At 40.5% G+C, this 25571-nt stretch overlaps 1 protein-coding gene across 1 annotated transcript in view; it reads right to left on the bottom strand.

Annotated features, from left to right (window-relative positions):
• Positions 1-219: 219 nt before the first annotated feature.
• Positions 220-25571, bottom strand: part of mef2d (myocyte enhancer factor 2d) — a 297569-nt gene continuing 272217 nt past the window's right edge. The window contains 3 exon segments of the mRNA XM_034174391.1: positions 220-1979; positions 14342-14392; positions 20440-20508. Of these exon segments, the coding sequence (XP_034030282.1) occupies positions 1547-1979; positions 14342-14392; positions 20440-20508 (553 nt within the window). The 3' untranslated portion in view covers positions 220-1546.

The raw sequence follows: 25571 nt of genomic DNA, 5'->3' as shown, positions 1-25571 counted from the left end.
ATGAGTAAAGTGTGCTCTATCAGAGTCTTAACCACTGCCCACTTTAAAACAGTCCAAGTCGCTACAGTTACGTCGTCACTTGCTTCCTCTACAGCATCCTCATTTGGCTTGTCGACATATTACATTTTATACACAAACAGATAATAAATAGTAATAAAAACAGCACTGATCCACTGAGAATTAAAGTGTTTGCTTTTTTTATTCCTTATGGGATATCCAGCCAAATATAGAGTTCATATATATATATCTATACACAATTCCCATTGACTGTTGTAGTCTCTGCCAGGTGCAAAGCTGCCCAAAATTGTTTAAACATACACCGGTGTATTTTTTATTTATTTTTTTTTTTTTACATTTTTTTTTAAATAACCTTCAAAATACTTATCCCAGTCACACAAAAGCGATGAAGGATGCAGGTTGCTTATATACATTTTACCTCAGAATTCTGCACTGTGAAAGTTCGCTTATTAAATCCCTTCAAAACACAAGGTGCTTCACAAAAATACTTTTGGCTGTTTGCACTGCAAGCGTGTGTTTGAGGATGAATCTGAGTGTGAGTATTTAGCCAAAGTCCTCTGTTAAAAAACAAACAAAAAAAATCTGAGGTAACAAATGTACACACGCACAAACACACACACTTCTCAGCATGTTGAGCTGAATGGTGGCAATGAAAGCAGGAGTCTCTGCGTCGTGTTACTGAGCTGTCGCAACTCATCCCTGATTCAAAGAAAAGCAGTCTTTTACCTTGTCAACAAATCGTCTTCCTTTGTTTTGCATTTTGTCAGCACGGTTCTGATTAAGTGAAGAACCAAACATCTCGTCAGGGCAAAAAGTGACGTACTGCCAACATGGCTGCCAGCCTGACTTGTAAGATTGCTGCTCACTTCAGTGTCTTATATTCAAAACCAAAACGAATCTCTGAAGAACAACAGTCTAGACAGGACAGAATGCCACATTTTAAAAAGATCAACAGGCCCTTAGAACACAAACACAGAACTGCAACGACTGCAGTTCACATACGTGGACTAGTTCGTTGGCACTGTTCTCAATCAGTGCGGTCACGGTCACGTCTTCGACAGAAAATGGGTGCTGACGTATCGAAGCACAGAATGCTAACCAAATGCTAAGAAACCCACATGTTGGCTTGCTGGTTAAAGCGGACAAATTTTGGGTTTTGCTAGCCACTGGAGTTTGTGTGTTTTTATAGAGGAGAAAAAGGAAAATCAGTCTTGCTCACTTCAAATGAAATACAAGTGAATTAAGCCTAATGGTTTTGTTTTGACAAATGATCCCTGGTTCAGTGGCTCAACCGTTTGGGATTTGCATGTTAAAATATATTAGAGTTCAAACATGTATGGACACTGCCATGAAGTATGTTGGTGTCCATGTGTGACATATGTTAGCATGCTAGTGTTGGTATACATATACTCGTGTGTGTGTGTGTGTGTATATGTGATCGCACAGGGAAGGAAAACTGTGGTGTCGGGCTGGTGGGTGGAGTCATGTACACAAGCCACAAGTGCCATCTGTTACTCTGGCCATCTCTCTATGTCACCCAGGTATTCAGTCTCATTCTCTTCACATTGGTCCCGTCCTGCTCCTGGGGCTCTGCAGAGGTAGGCCGCAGGACGACCATGGTGGGCTGTTGGGCCCCAGTGCCTGCCGGGTGGTGGAAGTCTGGGCCGCCACCTCGACCCTGGGCTCCATCGTCTCGGTCGCTACCCTCATAGGAGCTGCCGTTGCTGCTGAGACTGTCAACAGGTGAGCGTCCTTGGCCTGTGACCTCCAGGTGAAGGGTTGCAGGGTAGGCGACAGCCACCAACCCTTGTCCCTGGCTTTGAGCTTGCCCTCCTGTGCCTCCACTGGTGGAGCTGGGAGTGCTGCGGTCACGGTTTGGTGAGACAGGTTCTGACTTGATGTTGATGTTGGAGTTGGTGTTAACTGTCAGTGCAGCGCCCTGAGCTATGTGGCTGACCGGCCTGAACAGAGAAAAAGACAAAGAACCCATAGTGAAACAAGACCGAAAGAAATATTACTGAAGTCATGAAGAAGAAACTAATGCACCTGTATCATTATCAAAGCAGACAACATACTATTGGCAGGGATGAAACAAATGGTGTAGAGCCCAACCGAAATATTGGTTGGCCAATAATATCGGCCGATATGAGCTTTTTTGCAGAAATGAAACTTTTATTTTACCAAATAAACAATGTAGAAAATCCTGGCTATTGGAAATGGTATCATGACAGTTTGCCCAGCAGAAAGTGCCCTGACGACATTGTCTGCAATGCTGTCAAGGATGGCTGAGACCCCCATCACCCCTTGGTTAGGTTTACTGCAAGAGACAGGTGCAATGTGCCTTAGACAAAGCAATCAGCTGCCATTCATTTTCAATCAGAGTGGGCATTTTACAGTGACAAGACAAAGACAGAGTCAAAACAGATGAAAGCAGTGTGACATACATTGAGTTGTTTTTGGTTATATTTACGAGTATTTATAATAAAGTCCATGTTTAAACTGTAAAAAGTCAAGCCTCAATTACATTTATTTGTCATAAGGGTTTGATAACAAAATGTTAGGAATCATTGCCATTTTTAATGTGTATATGAGCAGATATATTGGTATTGTAAATTCTTTTACTTCCTAATATCAGTACCATATAGGCCCCCCAAAAAATCCATATCATTTGGACTCGAATACAGCACAGACAAATTTAAAAAGACTAAAACTCACAATAACCCTAACTACAAGCTGTCACAAAGTGCATAATGCCATACACCACAGCTGATGAAGGTGGACTCCAGCAAACTGGACAGATGAAACAGAGGCCACTGAAAAGCATATTGTCCATAAACCATGCAGTTCACAGCTCTACAGAACATAAGTTCATATGCAAAACCCCTTAAATACTTTGTCAATGAAAAATGACAAAAATTGTATGTGAAGGACTACAGGGTATCTGATAATCAAAAAAATTTGCTGCAAAACCATGTTAGTCCAACAGTAAATCAAGTCAAAATGCAGCTTGCTTGCAAAACCATGTAAATGGCCATCGGAGTTTGTTTGCAATTCTCGTGTGCATCCAGGTCACATGATGCATAAGATGGCAGTGCCAAATACTGCTGTATTTGTAATTTGAATTCAATTTAAAAAAGTACTTTAATCATGGAAACATTTGAAGAAATCAATGAACCTGTTGTAGTTTCACCACCAGGGAAATGTAAATGTTGTTGGCCAAGCCAATCTGGCCATGTTAGAGCCACAGCAGCTTGGTACCGTGAGAAGGATCCATACATCTTTTAGCATGCCAACATAAGGCAGTGTGCCCTGCCAGATGTCACACATTCATTGCTCAAGTTTCCAATTATTCTTCACTGATTTGGCACCAGTAGAAAATGACAAAATATATAAATAAAAATTTGGTAATTAAGAATTTTTTTTTTTTTTTTTTGGGGGGGGGGGGGGGGGGGGGGAGTGTTAGATTTTTTTTAAAGTGATACTTTAATCAGTACAATATAACTATTTCATACCAAGAAAAAGAAATTACTGATGTATACAACTTCCATCAGGTAAAAATTCTTAAGACAAAAAAACAAAAGAAAACTAATGAGGTGAACTCACTGGGTTTTGCATCTGAACACTTGATTTTGACTTTATCTGCTGCCTTTTTCCACTGATCTGTAACCTGCACATTTACTATACAGCATCATTCATTCCCCAGGTTGCACAAGATTAGCATCTGAGAAGTCTTTCATAAAAATCATGATTTGTTGGAATTCTGTTAACTTTATTTTCATCGACCAGGTTTCGTGTTTTAAAATTCTCTGATCAAGCTTACTACTAAAGCTTCTCTTGCAATCTAAACCATTCATTCTTTAATTTTCTATACCATCTTATTCTACTTAATTGTAATGGAGGGCTGGAGCTAATCTGAGCAGTTACTGGGCGAGAGACGGGGTACACCCTAGACAGGCTGCCAGTCTAGGGTACTGTGTACACCTGAGACAGGTCGCCAGTCTATAGCAGGTTAGACATACATTCACACTCTCACTCATACTTATGGTCAATTTAACATTGCCGGCACACCTAACCCCATGTCTTTGGATGTGGGAGGTAGACAAAGCATCCAGAGGGAACCCACGCAAATACAAGGAGAACACGCGCACTAAACACAAAGGACCAGGCCAGAAGAGAACCTGGAAACATCTCACAGTGAGACAACAGTACTAACCACTGAGCCACTCTGCTGGCCAATATAAGATATGCATATTAAATAGGAAAGTAGCACATTTTTATAACCTTAAAACATTTATGTACCTGGATAAATACTAGAACAGCCAGTGCAATGATCTTCTCACAGGTTAAGAACACAAAACAATCTTTAAATGTCAACCCTTATATTTTAGGATTCCTTCAAGTAGACGGTGTGAAATGTGTCTCAGGAGAACCTGCACCACACTTCTATATGCAAGTTATTTTCAAGAATTCTTTGTTGCCACTGAGGATATTACACTATAATTCTCACATAGCAAAATTAAGCACATAAAAGACTTTCACATCACATCCTGGAGTTCATAATCTACTTCTTTTCTTCAGTATCTTGAGAGGCACTGTTACTGTGGTTTATTTTCAAATACATGGATCGATTGGCCAACATGTTTCCATGACAACCCTATATATCACCTATGTCACATGGTGATCATGATGCAAAGCAGAAATAGATGAAAACCAGCACACTCTCTGGTCACTCACCAGCAAAATCTTTTTTCTAGAACTTTTCCCCCCGTTTGGATTAATAACACATCATGCTTTTACATTACAAAGGTGATCTTTATGCACTTAGTCTTGATGAAGTGTTTTTATATTAGTCGTGCACTGTCATTGCACATGACAGACACTGTGAAATAGGTATTTCAAAAGCTTATGTTGAAATCTTTCAAAGGTGAGTACAGCACTTAAAGCTGCCATTACTCATCTTTCAATGACTAAGGTTGCAAAAAAGTGAACATTTCCTTTAAGGTGTCTGAGCGATTTAGGGTGGAACATAAAATTACAGGGGTTAGCTATCTGCAAATTGTTCTCTCTCTCTCTCTCTCTCTCTCTCGACTGATCGATCGATAGATAGATAAAAGATCTAACAGTAAACAGTTTAGCATCTACCACTGCATAAATTTAGTAGCCATGACCAATAGGTCTGTTCATTTTTAAAGTATTTACAAACACTGGTCCAGTGAGTCCCCTACAGTTTTATAGGGCTAGCAGTCCACCAGGCCAAGAGAAAACCCCACCAGTCTCATACAAGCCCAAGGTATATCTGTTCAATAATCCTGCCTTTTAATCTTGATATGCTACACCTGTCAGGTGATGGATTATCTTGAAAGGTGAAACACCTCACTAATGTGGATTTAACAAATTTGTGGGGATATTTTAGAGACATAAGGCTTTTGTGTGCATATACAAAGTTAGCTCTTTTGTTTCAATGCACAAAAAATAAGAATGATAAAAGTCATGCATTTCTATTTTTGTTGAGTATGTGAATCTGTGCACATTAATCCACTCAAATGGTACTTAGACTGACTGGCAACCGCACCCATCAAGGTAACAACTGTAGCATGTTAAAATGTCATCACAGCTCTGTGTAGTTTGGGTGGTGGAGGACAAAAATGTTTGTTTTGATTTTTCATCTTGATGAGGGTGTCATTTCTGTCATTATAACTGAAAATGAGCCGGTATCTAGCTGTGTTTCAGACTCTGTGCTCACTAGGTCATGGACACTGTTACAGTCAGATTGAATCACTTCTGACAACACATCCTGCTGCTTAGCCATATAAAAGTAACCAAAGATGCTCAGATCTCTGTTTCATTTTGTCTTTACACCAAACGTGGACAGAACCTTAGCCGGAATTGGATGAAACACGCGTAAATCCCATCGACAACCGAGCAACATGCTTGAAACCAGACATGGGGCCAAATAAAAAAGTATTTGTATTTGAAAATACTTAAATACATTTTTCGGAGTATTTGTATTTTCTGATTTCGAATTCAAAGATACAATAACACTATATACTGAGATGAGAAGATATGACATTTTATTATTGTTTTGTGATATGGTGGATACAAAAGGATGCAATATTGATGGAAACAGAATACATATTGTGATAGTTTGATTACTGGCTGTGATATTATAATAGTGAATTTGTGATAAACATTCAATCCTTTACTTATCAACAGTATTTGGTCATGCTATTTTCACAATAAACTGTCAATGGTTTATCAGTTTTTGTGTTGATTTGTTGTTTATAGTTCATAGAAAGTATTTGTATTTGAAATACTCAAAATGTAAAGTATTTGTATTTGAAAAAGTACAAAGTATTTATATTTGGAATTCGAAAATCTAAAGTATTTGTATTTAAATACAATGCAAAGTATTTGACCCCATGTCTGCTTGAAACAGGATTGTGATGAGAAAAGAAGATGCGCTCGAGCACTGTAATAAAACACGAGGCATGCTTCTAGCACATACAGGTGAACCCCCGTTAACTCGCGCAAGTTGGGGTCCACAAAATTGGACCGTGAGTTATCTGAAACCGCAACTTAATGATGTTGACCAAAAAACTATCAATTATACAGTAGTCTAAATTTTCATGTTCCACAAATGGACTGCAAGTTAAAGACAAAACGTGAGTTACGCACACATGAATTAACGGTGTAATTACTGATGTGTGGACAAAACCATATGGCAAATGCTTTGGGTCAGGGTCGCCGTCTGTGCTTCTACCTGTGTCTGATCCGCCACAGTCCTACGTGCTGGCTGGAGGCTGAGTCGTACTGTCACTGAGGCTGACATCAGCTGTTGATGCAGCACTGTGGCTTGCTCTGATGTCAACGGGATTTTTTAGATAGTGAGTGTACGCCCACTCTTGCTGTCTCTGTGCACGACACAGTCAATCTGACTTTGAAGAGCCCAATTACCACATTCTGCCCCTCGAGTGTGTTCTAATATGTCATATCATGAGCCATCTGCAGTACTGTACCTTAAATATTCCCTCAATTACCAGCAGACTGAGAGGGGAATTTGAGATAACAGTCCTGCAGGCGATCTAGGCCTGCATGTCCTCTTGCTGTCAAACACATTTGCACACCTTCACATTCTGCTGCGTTGCCTCGCTCACGCACAGTCACTCAAATCCCTCGGCACTGGCAAGGCTCACTCAGCTTCTCGCTGTGCCCACTTCATCAAGCCTTGCACAACCGGGCTCGGACCGGCTCAGGTAGATGGATGACAGTGCCACGGGGACTCTGTTGCTATGGCGAGCGAAAACAGCAGAGTCAGCGGGCCGATGACAGTGATGACGGCGAAAGCAGCACGCTACCCAAGAGCGCTAACAACACGGTTAACGCAGCCAGAAGCAGACAGATGGACACAGTGAGGTACAGCCACATCTCCCAAAATGCTCTGCTATTATGAGGACAAAAATACACTAACAATGAAAAAACAAAAACAAGTTGATTTAATGTAAGACAGATGTGACTCTTGTTACAGCCAAAGTGTAATTAAAGTGGCTATTTTTACATCGTCTGGACAGTGCTGTTAGTGATTTTGCAAATTGACTGTGTTTCCTTAAAAAAAGGAGGGGGGGCTTGTAATCATTTAATTGTGAGTTACTTAGATTCTTATACCCTACTTCAGTGAATTATTAACATTTAATGGAGCAGATATGAGCAGAATGCTCTAACCAAGTTTCAATCAGGATACAGTCTGATTCATACAATGTAAACATACAGAGATAAAAGTTTGCTTTATTATGGAAGATAGCAGCTTTATAAAATTAGATTAGATTTCACAATGAAATTTAATGGACTCTACAACAGCATCTTTGAGCATTACCGCTGCCCCCATGTGTTTTTTTTGTTTTGTGTTTTTAAACAAATTATTATTTTACCTATTTTGTGTTTTTATTTTGTTTTATGGCTTTAAATAAGAATGTATCATTTTTTTTTACATTTCAAAAGCATCTTTAACTGCTTTTTTAAATATATAACTGCTTTATTTTATATACGTCATCAGTGTTATATATGTAATTAAATCTGTCTTGCTTTACAGCATAATTCACTTCTCTGTGGCTCATTGACATTAAATCTTCACCTTGATCTGCAGCCTTAACAAATCTCCCAATGCATGAAATGTAAATAAAAACAAAATACAATGATTTGCAAATCCTCTTGAACCTGTATTCAATTGAATACACCACAAAGACATGATATTTAATGTTCAAACTGATAAACTTTACTGTTTTTGTGCAAATATTTGCTCATTTTGAAATGAATGTCTGCAACACATTTCAAAAAAGCTGGGACAGTGGTATGTTTACCACTGTGTTACATCACCTTTCCTTCTAACAACAATCAAGCGTTTGAACTGAGGACACTAAATGTTGAAGCTTTGTAGGTGCAATTCGTTCCCATTCTTGCTTGATGTACGACTTCAGTTGTTCAACAGTTCGGGGTCTCTGTTGTCGTATTTTGCGCTTCATAATGTGCCACACATTTTCAATGGGTGACAGGTCTGGACTGCAGGCAAGCCAGTCTAGTACCCGCACTCTTTTACTATGAAGCCACGCTGTTGTAACACGTGCAGAATGTGTCTTGACACTGTCTTGCTGAAATAAGCAGGGACGTCCCTGAAAAAGACGTTGCTTGGATGGCAGCATGTGTTGCTCCAAAACCTGGATGTACCTTTCAGCATTGATGCTGGCATCACAGATGTGTAAGTTGTCCATGCCATGGGCACTACTGGCTTTTGAACTTTGCGCTGGTAACAATCTGGCTGGTCTTTTTCCTCTTTTGGCTGGAGGACATGACGTCCATGATTTCCAAAAACAAATTGAAATGTGGACTCATCAGACCACAGCACACTTTTTCACTTTGTATCTGTCCATTTCAACTGAGCTTGGGCTCAGAGAAGGCGGCGGCATTTATGGATGCTGTTGATGTATGGCTTTGGCTTTGCATGGTAGAGTTTTAACTTGCACTTGTAGATGTAGCGATGAACTGTGTTAACTGACAATGGCTTTCTGAAATGTTCCTGAGCCCACGCGGTAAGATCCTTTACACGATGTCGGTTTTTAATGCAGTGCCGCTTGAGCGATCAAAGGTCACGGGCATTCAATGTTGGTTTTCGGCCTTGCCGCTCACGTGTAGAAAGTTCTCCATATTCTCTGAATCTTCTGATTATATTATGGACTGTAGATGATGGAATCACTAAATTCCTTGCAACTGAACATTGAGAAACATTGTTCTTAAACTGTTGGACTATTTTTTCACACAACTGTTCACAAAGTGGTGATCCTTGCCCCATCTTTGCTTGTGAAAGGCTAAGCCTTTAGGGGTTGCTCCTTTTATACCCAGTCATGACACTCAACTGTTTCCAATTAGGTGTTCTTTGAGCATTCATCAACTTTCCCAGTCTTTTGTTGCCCCGTCCCAACTTTTTTGAAATTTGTTGCAGGCATCCATCTCAAAATGAACAAATATTTGCAGAAAAACAAAAAAGTTTATCAGTTTGAACAATAAATATCTTGTCTTTGTGGTGTATTCAGTTGAATATAGGTTGAAGAGGATTTGAAAATCATTCTATTCTGTTTTTTAAAACAGCTAACTGATCATCTGCAGAAGAATGGTCTATTTGAAGAGTTTCAGTCAGGTTTTAGAATTCATTATAGTACAGAAATAGCATTAGTGAAGGTTACAAATGATCTTCTTATGGCCTCAGACAGTGGACTCATCTCTGTGCTTGTTCTGTTAGACCTCAGTGCTGCTTTTGATACTGTTGACCATAAAATTTTATTACAGAGATTAGAGCATGCCATAGGTATTAAAGGCACTGCGCTGCGGTGGTTTGAATCATATTTATCTAATAGATTACAATTTGTTCATGTAAATGGGAAATCTTCTTCACAGACTAAGGTTAATTATGGAGTTCCACAAGGTTCTGTGCTAGGACCAATTTTATTCACTTTATACATGCTTCCCTTAGGCAGTATTATTAGACGCCATTGCTTAAATTTTCATTGTTACGCAGATGATACCCAGCTTTATCTATCCATGAAGCCAGAGGACACACACCAATTAGCTAAACTGCAGGATTGTCTTACAGACATAAAGACATGGATGACCTCTAATTTCCTGCTTTTAAACTCAGATAAAACTGAAGTTATTGTACTTGGCCCCACAAATCTTAGAAACATGGTGTCTAACCAGATCCTTACTCTGGATGGCATTACCCTGACCTCTAGTAATACTGTGAGAAATCTTGGAGTCATTTTTGATCAGGATATGTCATTCAAAGCGCATATTAAACAAATATGTAGGACTGCTTTTTTGCATTTACGCAATATCTCTAAAATTAGAAAGGTCTTGTCTCAGAGTGATGCTGAAAAACTAATTCATGCATTTATTTCCTCTAGGCTGGACTATTGTAATTCATTATTATCAGGTTGTCCTAAAAGTTCCCTGAAAAGCCTTCCATTAATTCAAAATGCTGCAGCTAGAGTACTAACGGGGACTAGAAGGAGAGAGCATATCTCACCCATATTGGCCTCTCTTCATTGGCTTCCTGTTAATTCTAGAATAGAATTTAAAATTCTTCTTCTTACTTATAAGGTTTTGAATAATCAGGTCCCATCTTATCTTAGGGACCTCATAGTACCATATCACCCCAATAGAGCACTTCGCTCTCAGACTGCAGGCTTACTTGTAGTTCCTAGGGTTTGTAAGAGTAGAATGGGAGGCAGAGCCTTCAGCTTTCAGGCTCCTCTCCTGTGGAATCAGCTCCCAATTCGGATCAGGGAGACAGACACCCTCTCTACTTTTAAGATTAGGCTTAAAACTTTCCTTTTTGCTAAAGCTTATAGTTAGGGCTGGATCAGGTGACCCTGAACCATCCCTTAGTTATGCTGCTATAGACTTAGACTGCTGGGGGGTTCCCATGATGCACTGAGTGTTTCTTTCTCTTTTTGCTCTGTATGCACCACTCTGCATTTAATCATTAGTGATTGATCTCTGCTCCCCTCCACAGCATGTCTTTTTCCTGGTTCTCTCCCTCAGCCCCAACCAGTCCCAGCAGAAGACTGCCCCTCCCCGAGCCTGGTTCTGCTGGAGGTTTCTTCCTGTTAAAAGGGAGTTTTTCCTTCCCACTGTCGCCAAGTGCTTGCTCACAGGGGGTCGTTTTGACTGTTGTGGTTTTTCTGTGATTATTGTGTGGCCTTGCCTTACAATATAGAGCGCCTTGGGGCAACTGTTTGTTGTGATTTGGCGCTATATAAATAAAATTGATTGATTGATTTATTTTTATTTACATTTTACACAACATCCCAACTTCATTGGAATTGGGGTTGTATGTCACATGACATGGATTATTCGTTCCATTTGTGTTGCACTGCATTTAGAATGCAGTTTGGTTCCATTTAGAGTGCAAATTTGGTTCCATACGTTTGGTAACACTGCACTCTGCATCCGCACATGCACACACACACCTACATACACAGACCTACAGACACACGCGCGCACGCACACACAAAACAAATCCACTGCGCTGTAAGCAGTCTGGAGGCTGTTTGCAGGAAGTTAGAATGATAAGCTGGACTAATTTCTGACTTGATTTTTGTTTTCGCTGCACTAAAGAAGTACACAGTCTTTATCTTTTTGTAGTACACGCGCACACAAGCGCCGATTGTGTGCGGTTGTGTGAGGACAACAATGCAAGTGAGATGACGATTTGATTGAGCTAACTGACAGTGCTAGTTCTTGTAACACACACACACACACACACACACACACACACACACACACACACACACACACACACACACACACACACATACACACACACACAGGACTGAGGAACTACATGAAGTCTTTTTTTTATGGAAGTCTGAAGTCAGTGCACAGCATCAAGGGACTACATGTCACAATTTGGACTTTAGCAGCAGTGGAACACCAAAATGTAAGTGCCTTTTCTGTTGTTTATAAATTAATAAAATATCAAATGACAAGGATCTATTTTAGCCATTATATAAACAAATAATGAATGTTTTTACATTCTTTAAATGGAACGAATATTTAATTCGGTGAAAGCTGGAACATACCATTCAACTCGGCTTTTGCCTCGTTGAATGGTATGTTCCAGCTTTCACCTCGTGAAATATTTGTACCACTGAACTCAAACATTCATTATTTATATAATAGAGTCTTGAGCCCAGACTGTAAGAAATCTTCATGACATTTGCATTTTACTAAATGCTGCACTGTTTCAGTACTTTCAAGTACTTCATCTCTGTGCACCAGTGTACTGTCACACTGGAGTGATGCTGCTTTTTTGTTTTTAAGCAAGATGAACAGCAAGCCTCAGCAGCAAATCATACAAATACAACACTGCAAAGTTTTCAGCAGCTTGGAGTTGAGGTCATCGTGTGTTCAAGCTGGAGCCCCTGTGCAGTGCTGCATAATTGACACAGGTTGTTCTCTGACTGTTGGCATGTCTCTCATCCTCATTGCATTATCTCCCAGCTAGCTCATTTTACTCAAAATGAATGGATTCTACTGCACTGCTGTTCACTCTACTGCAACGAACACTGGATCACTGCCAACAGGATATGCTGTCTGATCGCAAAATGCACACACAGATATGAGACCAGACAACAGATTCAAAGCAGTCGTAACAAGATTGTCTGATATTTGGAATGATGCAACTCGGATCCTGGGTCATGAGAACCCACTAGGCATGTGAATCTCATCACTGAAAACGATTCGATACAAACCTCAATACACTACCAGCGATACGATACATATAGCGATACAAGATGATACATGCAATTCAATTCACCCCTGTTCCCGATTCGATGCGATTTGATATGCACTTGATGGCGATTCAATTCCTCACAATGCGATACGATGCAATTTGATGCGATACGATTACGGATGGGCATTGATAAGATTTTAGAGATATCGATGCCATTATCTATTCCACTTATCGATTCCGTTATTAATACCTCTTGTGAATTTTCTGTGTATATTAAAAGTAGGCATTATAGGTTTTCTATGTCAACATTTTATTGAGTCTTAAAATAAATATCAAATTGTTCACTGGATCCTTGATGTAGGGACATAAATAAAAATCAATAAAATCTGTACATGGTCACTGGATCCTTGACGTACATGGTGGATCCTAGATCTCTGGACATAAATAAACAAAAATCTGTAGTTTTTGTCAAAAGCATTTTCTTTCAGATATTAAATGTAACTCCACAGACTCTGAGCTGAGCTCTTACAGCTGGCTGCGCTGCATGTCAGGATGTAATTCATAAGAAACGGAGGACATCTCATTTTGGGGAAAAAAAATGTTTTTGGTCAGTTGTAGTTTATTGTTTGTATTATAATGTTTGGAAAGAGGTGTCATTTGAATTAAAACGGCGATTCGTTCTGAAGTTATTAATTTCGACCAAAATCTGCACGGCTTTTCGGAGCTACGCACTTAGTCCCACAAAAGAGAGGATATTATTATTATTTCCTTTACCTGATGGACAACTTCAGCTTACGCACTGGCTGGTGCTCACGCCAGTGGACTTGCCGCTTCTGAAAATCAGAGAAGCAGAGAACCAGCAAACAGCGGTTTGAAGCGCTGCTTTGTTGCTTCAAGCAGACTCACTGCAGTCTGCAATCAACGTAGAGAAATAATTATTTTCTCTATAAACACCCTCAAAACCAACAGGTGCTCCGGTGTCCCGAACAGTCCGTGGTGCATTCAATGTGCATCAGAAAAAAAAAAAAAAAGAAAAATCGATGCAAGCAGGCAGCGAGCGATACGCCATTTTACCAATCATCAATTGACTCGATGCATACTGAATGAATGGATGCACTTGCATCGCACACGTTTGTATCTAGATATCGATTCGTATCGATTAATCTCCACATGCCTAGAACCCACTAGATCCATGAAGACCTCTACTCGCTTAACTTTCAGAAAGCAGAAAGAAATGTGTTAGTAGTGATTAATTAACAACCTGATTATCATATGAAACTGCAGACAATATCGATAAGAAATGCGGTTTTAAAACACTGATTTTATCCCGTTTTCAGTTTGCACCTATTGCTATTATTTATAGCAAAATAAAAGATATTTTAGCAGGAGCATAATTTTAATGTTTGGACTTTTTGTATATTTATTTAGGGTTTTTTTTTTTAAGAGTCTTGCACACAAGTGTAATTGTTAGAAAGTGCAGATAACATTGTGGGAAAAGCAGTGTATTGTAGCTGTGTGATTGAAGTAGAAAGAGTACAGTACCAGCAGAGACCTTCCTCCCTGCCAAACAGCAAGTTGGACTGAGAGGCCAAGCTGTGGAAGGAGGTGGAGAAAGAGACAAGCAAGTTTAAAAAGCAAAAATAACAGGAAAACCAGTGGGTCGGAGCCCAGTCACGGCTGTCACAGACACGGCTACCACAAACGTGGCTCAGCAGCTGCTTTGGTCACGCTGTTCTGCTGCCAGCGGCAGGAAATACTGAAGTCTGACCTCACACAAATGTTACATTTGTCCACACAAAGTTTGTTTTGTATACATTTCTAACAAAACGGGAAACATAATCTTTCCATAAATTGCACTGCACCTCCTCAGGGCAGATTGTGACAAAGGAGGTTTTCATATATTCTAAAATTATTAAAATCACCTGGAGAGAACTGAGCATCTACTACTACGAGGGGTGAGCTTGGCAAGTTACCATCACACCAGTTCAAATAAAGCTGTGGAGAAAAAGACGAGTGCATTGAGGTCAGGGAAATGCAACATTTGCTGAAGATCAAGCAAAACCAAACATACAGTGTGTGATATGAAATGCAGCAGATGCTCATTTGCCACCATCCAAAAACTAAATACAAAAGTCCTGTGCATGGGATAGCTTTTAAGCTAAAAGAAATGCTAATCATGTTAGCCATGGCTACCATGTGCAGCAGGAGTCACATTCAAAAGGCAGAATGCTCCAGAGGAACCAGGGCTAATGTTCACGGTAACAATAATGCATCAGTGTCTGAATTCCTGAGTCAGTTGCTTCAGTTGCAGCAGATTTTGCCAAAGATGATCACAATGTTTCCTGCTGGTTACAGGGACACTAATAATTTTACGCAAGTGCACTGCTAATTCATTTTCCATATTCTAATTAAGGGTCAGTGGGGAGTTGGAGCCGACACCAGTGGTCATTTTGCAAGTGGGATACAGTCTGGACAGGTCACCAGTCAATCGCAGGACAATTACTAAATCATCCATTTTTGTTAAGTATAAACAAATAAACTTGTCAGACGGAGACAATGTGACGCTTTGAGATGCCTCTTCTTGACGCAAACAAAAAGAAAATGCTCCTTCTTACCATAGTGACATCTGATATATTTGAGACTTAAGGAATCTCAAACAACCATCTTTTGCACAAATATAAATATCAATATTCGCTATCAAAGATTTGTATGTGTACTTATGCTGCTTCAACTAGTGTTTAAAAGACTCCATGTTCATTTATAGAGAGTAACAATTAACTGATATGAATAGAAAATCTTATCTTAAAGTCACAAATGTGACTATATTGGTACACAGACCCCTGAACCACCTAATAAACGATTATGGTTCAATGCTCGATTTAGCAGTAAAATCATTGAATTAAGCTGGTTGCCCCTAATACATCTGTATCTTCAAAGTAACGTAAAAGTTCAAAGTTCAGCTCTTGTGAGATTGGTCAAACGAACTAAAGCTTTGGCCTGTGAAGTAAAAACAACATCAACATGTTTGATAGTGGTAGGTGGTGTAATAGCTAAATGTATCCAGCTTGAACGGTTTACGTTCGGATTCCCAGTTTGTCAATACGTCAGTACGTTCAGTACGGAAAAGTTATGCAATGCGATTTTATGCCATGCTAACAACAGCCAGCTTCTTCTTCTGGTCTTCTTATATACTGTCCTTTCTGCTATTGTACGTGGTGTTGCCCCATTGGTGAACAAAAAGCAAGCAGAGGCATGACCAACATGCTGCAGCACAGCAGAAAAAAAAAAAAAAAAAACCCTGAAAAGGGTTCCTGGTTTTTCATAAAATATGTATATGAAGGCAAGTAATGTGAATTTTTGCTTAATTCTAATTTACCATGAAAAATGAATAGCAACATTAAACAATCAATTGTACTGGGCTACATCATACCATACATCAAACCAAATCACTCCACAATGAAAAGTTCCTGAACTGTTTCATAGCCCATGTATCTCAAGATGCATCGCTTCATAAGGGAGAGATGCACACGTCTATTCACTCAATGTCATATCGTGTAGTCGTCAATCTCAATGAAGCCACTTGTTCATTCACTCAATCATCATGTCACGGCAGCTCTTTGTGGACGTGGACAAGAGGAACAGAAAGTTCCAGTGAACAGAATGAACTGAAAATGGAGAGAATGAGTCAAAATGCCATTCCTTCAGGAAGTGGGATGGTGATTACAAGTCAATAGTGAAGTACATAATTATGAGTTATAGAATGATTCTGTTGGACAACAGTTCTTGGAGAACTGGCTCTGTAAAACTCATGACTTTGTCACCGCAATGTCATGCATCGATCACGCAAGCTGAAGCACTTTGAGTTAATTCAGCACCGTGTGGTTGGTGGCTTCGTCTCCATATTACATGTCAATAACCGAGTCACATCGGCAAATGTACCCAACATAAATGCCGTCAATTCACCCATGTGATCAATTTTAGGTTTAAAGAAATCCATCCAGTATCCATCCATCCATCCATCCATTTTTTTTCCGCTTCATCCGAGGTTGGGTCGCGGGGGCAGCAGCTCAAGCAAAGCCACCCAGACCTCCCGATCCACACACACCTCCCCCAGCTCCTCCGGGGGGGAACCCCGAGGCATTCCCAAGCCAGCTGCGAGACGTAGTCCCTCCAGCGTGTCCTGGATCTTCCCCGGGGCCTCCTCCCGATGGGATGTGCCCGGAACACCTCTTCAGTGAGGTGTCAAGGGGGCATCCGAAAAAGATACCTGAGCTACCTCAGCTGGCTCCTTTTGACGTGGAGGAGCAGCGGCTGGACTCTGAGCTCCCGAGTGACTGAGCTCCTCACCCTATCTCTCAGGGAGCGCCCAGCCACCCTGCGGAGGAAACTCATCTCGGCCACTTGTACTCGTGATCTTGTTCTTTCGGTCATGAGCCAAATCTCATGACCATAGGTGAGGGTCGGAATGTAGATCGATCGGTAAATCGAGAGCTTTGCCCCCCTGCTCAGCTCTCTCTTCACCACAATGGTCCGATACAGCGAACACATCACTGCAGACGCTCTCTCTCTCTTTGAGATTACAGAAAGAGGTAATATAAAAAATGAACCATGATAATATAATTGTTCTCACTTTTTATTTCCCTCTGCAAACTAATTACTTAAGAGTTTCCATACCAAACACCTTGTGCCGTGATGGAAATATGACAGAAAATATCCTTATCTTAAATTCATTCCAGCTTCTTATATGAATGTAATGACTGAACAATGGCATTTATTAGGTGCTAAATAAAAGTGAAGCATTGTTTTGCACTTCCAGGTAGCAGAAAGACTAATGAAGCTGCTGTTGCATTCTTCCGCTGTGGTTTCCTAATCTGCAGTTGGGGAAAAAACAGTGATTCCTCCTGGGAGCATTTATTGAACAGCCTCTGACAGCATGAGTGTATTGTGCCCTGCAGACAAACTGTTGTCCTGTAAGCAATTTAGTAATATTTGCATAGTCTGCAAGTGTGCATTGTTTCCTCGTTCCAAGCTGCAGCCAAGACAAAGGGAAAAACAAGACTAAACTTAAGTGCACAGCAAAGCCAAAGCTCCAGCCACCAAACTCTACAGGGCATCCACTCCAGGATTTGAACCAGGTGTAAGAAAATATGAACAACGATGTTCCTATGGAGGCAAAATGTTCCAAAAAGTCCTTCTTTTCATTTCCCTGACACAAACCTGCTGATAATGCTGCACCAGCGACTAAACAAACAATGTGCTAATGCTAAAAACAAGTGGCATCCTCAGAGAAATCCTACACAAACAGACAAACAAACTGAAAGTGAGCTCTGGTAAGGGGCATCTGGGAGATTAACACTCAGTTTGGTGTGTGCTGTGTGTCTGGGAGAGCGCAAGCCAACAGGTGCATGCCAAATTATGATGAGTCTAAGAGGGGAAAATGACTGGCTTCTTGTCAGAAAGAAAGGGGAGATTAAAAAGGAGGATGGAAAAGGTAAAAAAAGGATGACAGAAACAATTTCCTCATGCATCCTGCGGTGAGGAAAAGTGAGGACGACAGCAAAGGCGAGGCTGGCAGCCAAGCCGTCAATCACACTTTGATTGGACATGCTTATTTGCTTGCTGTGAGGCTGCACTATGATGAAAAACCAAAAACAAACAGGTGCAGTCTGGACTGCAGAAGTGCCCACTCCTGTTAACACTGTCCCAGGATAAAGAATTTTTTTTACTGTGTAGTGAACACTTTGGAGTCCTGGGAATCATTTTGCCTGGATTCTTCTGTTTGTATGATTGATTGTGTAAAATCCTGCGTGCCCGTGCCTCAGCTTCAAGCGGCTCTGAAATGATGCTACAATCAACATATGGATAAGACAAGCAATGAACACTACTACTTTTGGCTGGTCACAACAGCAGATTGTTAGTCTCCATCTCACCCTATCCTCTGTCACAACCACCTGCAAGTCCTCCCTCAGCACATCCACAAGCTTCATCTTTGACTTCCTTCTTCTCCTCCTTCCTGGTACCTCCATGCTCAGCATCCTTCTCCCTATGTATCATGTGTCCCTCATTTGCACATGTTCAAACCATCTCATTTTCACCTGACTTTGCCTCCATTCCTATTCCTGTCCATCTTCATCACTCCCAAGGAAATCACAGCAATTTAACACGGATTTCCACAAGCATCAGCTGTTGGCGAAATTGCAGACAAAAATGTTGGAGCCCGCTAATTCAAAAAGATCTGCAAAATTCTCTAATGTAAATATTTTTCTTTACTACTGTATAGCTCTTGCTGCTGCAACAAGTGATTCTGCCCACTGTGGGATCAAAAAAGTTCAACTTATCTTGTGGTGTAAAGGATTACGGCTGATCTGTGATCTGTCCGGACCCCCCCCCCCCAACCCCCAACGGATCAGCACATAGGGGAACTGTGCATTATTTGTAGAGTTTACAAAAATGTGGCTTTTAAAGTGATAACTGCATTCATTTCAATGCATTTGCAGTCAAATGACAGTGCGTGGAGGAGCAGCACATGCATGTTGTGAACGCAGCCTGTGGAAAAACAGCCTTGTTTGGGGCTGTAGAGTGCGGTTTTTCCGGAGTGATTTCCTCAAAAGCCACATTGTGTGCCGTGTTGATGAATATATGAAAGCTCTGATTAAATCTGATAAGAATCAGACTGATAAAGATGTTTTTTGATTAGTGGTCAACATAGTGCTCACCAGGTTTCCCCCTGCGGTTACTATCTTGTTTACCACAAAGACGGGTGCCAGTAGTGAGACAGCACTGGCAAGCACACAATATCCAAATGTCATCGTAATTGTTAACAGTTAATATTAAGATTTAGTTAACATTGATGTGGCATCTCTGTCAGAGTGCAACAGCACTTCTGAAATGAACATAAGGCTACGATGTAAGCCATGTCAGTATTCAGGACATTTTTCCAGTGCACATCAAACATGCCAAAATGGGACAAGACCCAAGAGTGTTATGTGCAATTAAATGATTATCAAACGCCATCAAATGATAAATACACTGTATCATTTAACATTAACAAATCCAAATGATTCCTTTTGGCCATTTCTGTACTCGTGCTCAGGCTGGCATTTCAGCGCAATGAGCCAATATAGATCTAAGAAACTGAAGTGTATGCCGCTGCTGGAGCTGAGAGTGACAGCTAAATGCTTCAGAAGTAAAATTTTAATGCAGGAAGCATGTCGCTGGTGTACAGCTGCGTATTCCCACAGAATCTTTTTATTTGAGCGTATAGTGAAACTCCGACACTGTCACAGTGCACCATCTTTCTTTTTGTTCCTGACATTTCCAAAGAGCTTCACACTGAAGCTTCAGGTGATATGAAAACTTGCAAGCACACTTATGAACTGCTTGAATCTGGAAGAGAGAGAAAAAAAAAAAAACTTGCTTTGATGGAGGGAAAAAGAAAGAGCAATGGAAGCATGAAGACAGGAAAGCAAAAACAACCATCACAAGCAACACACAAGTGAAAACTAAGGGTTTGGTGCCACGTTTGAGGAATGTAAATGATCCGTTCTCTAATTTCTACAGGTTTTGTTGTTTTGAGTTGTGAGATAACTTGATAGAGGCACAGCAGAACTGCACAGTATAGATGCTGTCATCACATTCACCTCAGGTTAGCAGAAAAATTGGAGATACAGTTAATCATCTCCGCATTCTGTTTTTCTGCTCCCCACATGCTGTGGACAAAAGAAGGGGGGAGGACAAAAACAAGAGGCTGTTACACTGATCACATCCGGAGTGGTAGTATCAAAGTTAGCGCTGTAAACGAAACTCCTGAGACACAAACTGGGCATCCTGGACTCTGTATCTTAAAACAGTTGAGGAACATTTTATCTTCAGAGGTTAATTTTAATTCTCAAAGACCAGCTCCACCACCTATAATTTGGTAACAGAAGGTGTAAATAACAAAAAGAACAAACAAGTAACAAGCATATAAACTCTGAAATGTCTTTGAAATGAAAACACAAATGTGACAGATGTGGCAGTACCAAGTACAAGTATTTATCAGAAGGAAAAGACCTCAAACAGCACTGCAATGTGCTCTTAATTTACAACAACACCTCTGTTACTGGAGTTGACCACTGCTGCCAACTCGTCCGCAATGGGCCTGTCACACCTTGATGATTTAGCCAGCGTGTGCCAACTTATGAAAAATTCCGTTTCCACTGAGCGCTCCAGGTTGGTACTGCATGGTATGGTACAGATCGGAACAGTTAAGTCTGGCTTGGCTTGCGTTTCCACTGCCAGCAGCATCCTTTTGTTTGGTAGGCGGAGCAAGTAGATATTAGCAAGCACGTCATCGATTGCACATATGCTGTTGTGTGGCCTTACCACTCCGCACGGAGGCCAAACAGAGCGATTTAACATTTTTTAAATTTAATCATTTGTTTTGGTGGATCACGGGATTTATTTTCATTGCGTGCAGAATGCTGAAGAATCGACTGATGTCGGTGGTAAACACTTAGGTGAATGAATGAAGCACTGTGACTCTCAACTTTTAAAACAAGTTAACTGTCTTGTTGTGGGACAAAGCGCCGGCGTTCTTTGGTTCAGGCTGAGAAACACACCGCGAACAGACAAAACACTAAGGGACTTCTACAATGCTATGTTTCTTCAGCCATGACAAGGAACTACTGTAAAGTATTTTTCGTGTAATTCGTTATTACTTTACAGAAAGTGAAGAAAAAGGAAAAATATTAAACTCTTAAAAAAAAAAAAAAAAAAAAAAAAATAGTGTCTACATTTTTCTTTCCAAACTCAAACACTTACTGTATAAACTGAAAAATTCTTGAAGATTTAGCTTTCTTGTGAATCAATGAATTAATATTTAGTTGTGTAAGCACTGTTTCTGAGAACTGATTCACATTTGTGTTGCATGGAGTCGACCAGCTTCTGGCACCTGTGAGCAAGTATTCCAGCCCAGGACTATTAGCCTACATTCCACAATTCCTCTGCATTTCTTGATTTTGCCTCAGAAGAAGCATTTTTGTTGTCACCCCTCACGTTTTCTATTGGATTAAGGTTTTGTGATTGGGCTGGCCACTCCATAATGTTAATCTTGTTGGTCTGGAACCAAGATGCTCACTTGCTGGTGTGTTTGGGATCATTATGTTGATGAAACACCTATTTCAAGGGCATTTTCTCTTTGGCATAAGGCAACAAGACCACTTCAAGTATTCTGATGTATTCGAACTAATCCATGATCCCTGGTATGCAATAAATAGGCCAACACTGTAACATGAGAAACATCCCCATATCATGATGTTTGTGCCACCATGACTCACTGTCTTCAGTGTACTGTGGCTTCAATTCAGTTTTTAAGCCCCTTAAACACCAAGCCAGCGTAGAGTTGCATTGTGCTGCATATCTAGTACACAGGAATGGCTGCATACATTGCGTGCAGGGAGAGAGAGAGGGAAAAAAAACCTTGTGCGCAGAGGGGAGAAGCTTGGCTCCATAATGCTGTTTACAGACACCCTGGACACACAGATGGATGTGATACAATGGAAAAAGTCAGAATACATTAGCTCCAGGAGTTAATGGACTTTATTTAATGTGCCATAATTATGAGTGAACTTAAGAAGGTGAAAACACCACAGAGCTGCAGCCGGCGATTGTGTGCGATCCGTCCATGAGGAGTGGATGTGGACATGTCCTCTCGCTGGCGATCAGCCCATGAGCAGGTATTAATGGACTTTATTTAACGTGCCACAATTGCGAGAGAGCTTGAGGAGGTAAAAGAAAGCTGCAGAGCTGCAGCCAGTGATGGTGTGCACGATCTGCCCATGAGGAGTGGACATGTCCTCTTGCTGGCGATCGGTCCGTGAGGAGTTATACTGGACGTGGACATGTCCTCTCACTGGCAATCAGTCCATGAGCAGGAGTTAATGGACTTTATTTCACGTGCCACAACCATGAGAGAATTTGAGGAGGTGAAAGCAGAGCGAAGCTGCAGCCCGCTGTCACGTGCGAGCCTCTGTGAGGAGTGAGCGGTGGACATGTCCTCTCACTGACAATCTGTCCAAGAGGAGTTAGTGGACGTGGAAGCTTGGCCCGCCTCTGTTTCTTCCGTGGTTTTGAAGCTTCACTGCCAGCCAAGTCCAGTGGGATGAATAAAATCTATCAATGCAGGTATGTACTGATAAAAAACCAAAACGGATTTTTCCCGCTGGCGTAGGATTGTGTACAACTGCGGAGGCATGGTGTTCAGTAGCATAGTGTTGTGTAGATTTGCATACAGTAGCGGAGTATTGTGTAGACTTGCGTAGAGCATTGCGTCCGTGCTCTACGCTGACAGTCCGTGAAAAAAATTAAACATGTTAAATTTTTTGCGTCCATTTCATGGACCCCTTTTGCTGGCCCAGTGTGAAAGGGGCTGTAGGGGTCGTCGAATAAACTGTCTGCGGCCCCTAGACTCAAAAAGAACAATCTTGCTTTCATCAATCCACAAAATGCTGTTCCATTTCTCTTTAGGCCAGTCAATGTGTTGTTTGGCAAACTGTAACCTCTTTAGCACATTTTTTTTTTTTAAAACAATGGGACTTTGCGGGAGCTTCTTGCCCATAGCGTGGCTTTACATAGGCGTCTTCTAATTGTTAAAGTACTCACAGGTAACTTTAGAGCTTCTTTGATCACTCTGGAGCTGATCACTGGCTGAGTCTGTGTCATTCTGGCTATTCTTCAATCCATTTGAATGGTGGTTTTCCATTTTCTTTCGTGTCTTTCTGCATTTGGTTGCCATTTTAAAGTATTTGAGATCATTTTAGCTGAGCAGCCTATCATTTTCTGCACTTCTTTATGTGTTTCTCCCTCTCTAATCAACTTTTTAAATCAACAATGTTTGGAAAGACCCAGTTTACTCAGATTTTCAGAGAGAAATACAATACAACTAGCATGTACAACATTTTCTGCCTACCATAAGCATCACTTGTAAGGGTGTAATAAGGGTCACAGAAAAAAACTGCAGACACTGTTATTTTTTAACAGCCTAATATTCCTCTTTCTTCTCTTTCTGTAAAGTAATAACAAATTTGATACATTTTCTTCATGTTTAGATTTGGAATGCAATGTGCAGTGTTCCAAATGCATTTCAGTGTATGGAAATAAATGCTATTTTTAGGATTTTGAGCTTCATTAATTTTTTTCCAAACACACTACAACCCCTGGCAAAAATTATGGAATCACCGGCCTCAGAGGATGTTCATTCAGTTGTTTAATTTTGTAGAAAAAAAGCAGATCACAGACATGACACAAAACTAAAGTCATTTCAAATGGCAACTTTCTGGCTTTAAGAAACACTATAAGAAATCAAGAAAAAAAGATTGTGGCAGTCAGTAACGGTTACTTTTTTAGACCAAGCAGAGGAAAAAAATATGGAATCACTCAATTCTGAGGAAAAAAATTATGGAATCACCCTGTAAATTTTCATCCCCCAAATTAACACCTGCATCAAATCAGATCTGCTCATTGACATTGACCCTATGCCATGACATTGACCCTATGTGTCTTTTTGCAAGGAATGTTTTTGCAGTTTTTGCTCTATGGCAAGATGCATTATCATCTTGAAAAATGATTTCATCATCCCCAAACATCCTTTCAATTTTCCAAAATATCAACATAAACTTGTGCATTTATTGATGATGTAATGACAGCCATCTCCCCAGTGCCTTTACCTGACATGCAGCCCCATATCATCAATGACTGTGGAAATTTACATGTTCTCTTCAGGCAGTCATCTTTATAAATCTCATTGGAAAGGCACCAAACAAACGTTCCAGCATCATCACCTTGCCCAATGCAGATTCGAGATTCATCACTGAATATGACTTTCATCCAGTCATCCACAGTCCACAATTGCTTTTCCTTAGCCCATTGTAACCTTGTTTTTTTTCTGTTTAGGTGTTAATGATGCCTTTCGTTTAGCTTTTCTGTATGTAAATCCCATTTCCTTTAGGCGGTTTCTTACAGTTCGGTCACAGACGTTGACTCCAGTTTCCTCCCATTAGTTCCTCATTTGGTTTGTTGTACATTTTTCGATTTTTGAGACATATTGCTTTAAGTTTTCTGTCTTGACGCTTTGTCTTCCTTGGTCTACCAGTATGTTTGCCTTTAACAACCTTCCCATGTTGTTTGTATTTGGTCCAGAGTTTAGACACAGCTGACTGTGAACAACCAACATCTTTTGCAACACTGCGTGATGATTTACTCTCTTTTAAGAGTTTGATAATCCTCTCCTTTGTTTCAATTGACATCTCTCGTGTTGGAGCCATGATTCATGTCAGTCCACTTGGTGCAACAGCTCTCCAAGGTGTGTTCACTCCTTTTTAGATGCAGACTAACGAGCAGATCTGATATGATGCAGGTGTTAGTTTTGGGGATGAAAATTTACAGGGTGATTCCATAATTTTTTCCTCAGAATTGAGTGATTCTGTAGTGTGGTGGATGCAGCACCAGTGTGTGCTTCCAGATCTAACCTAACACAGAAGCTTGAGCTCAGTGGTTCCCAAAGAGTGTGTGTACAAAGGCCATTGGAGGGTTAGAGGTGGTGCGGACATTTTGTAAGGGGTGCATGACAGGGCAAATTAATTTGGTTTGTTGCTGTAGGATTTTTATATATGCTACGGCTGCATTGATTTCTATGATACACTAAGCAACCAGTACAGTTAAAATAAGTATTCATATTTAGATAAAATACAGGGTGAACACAAAAAACTCCTTGGTTCAAAAATATTTATAATAT

This window comes from Thalassophryne amazonica, chromosome 7, assembly GCF_902500255.1.
Source record: "Thalassophryne amazonica chromosome 7, fThaAma1.1, whole genome shotgun sequence".
Taxonomy (NCBI): domain Eukaryota; kingdom Metazoa; phylum Chordata; class Actinopteri; order Batrachoidiformes; family Batrachoididae; genus Thalassophryne; species Thalassophryne amazonica.
The sequence above is the reverse complement of the archived record's forward strand: the minus strand, read 5'-3'. Positions and strand labels throughout refer to the sequence as shown.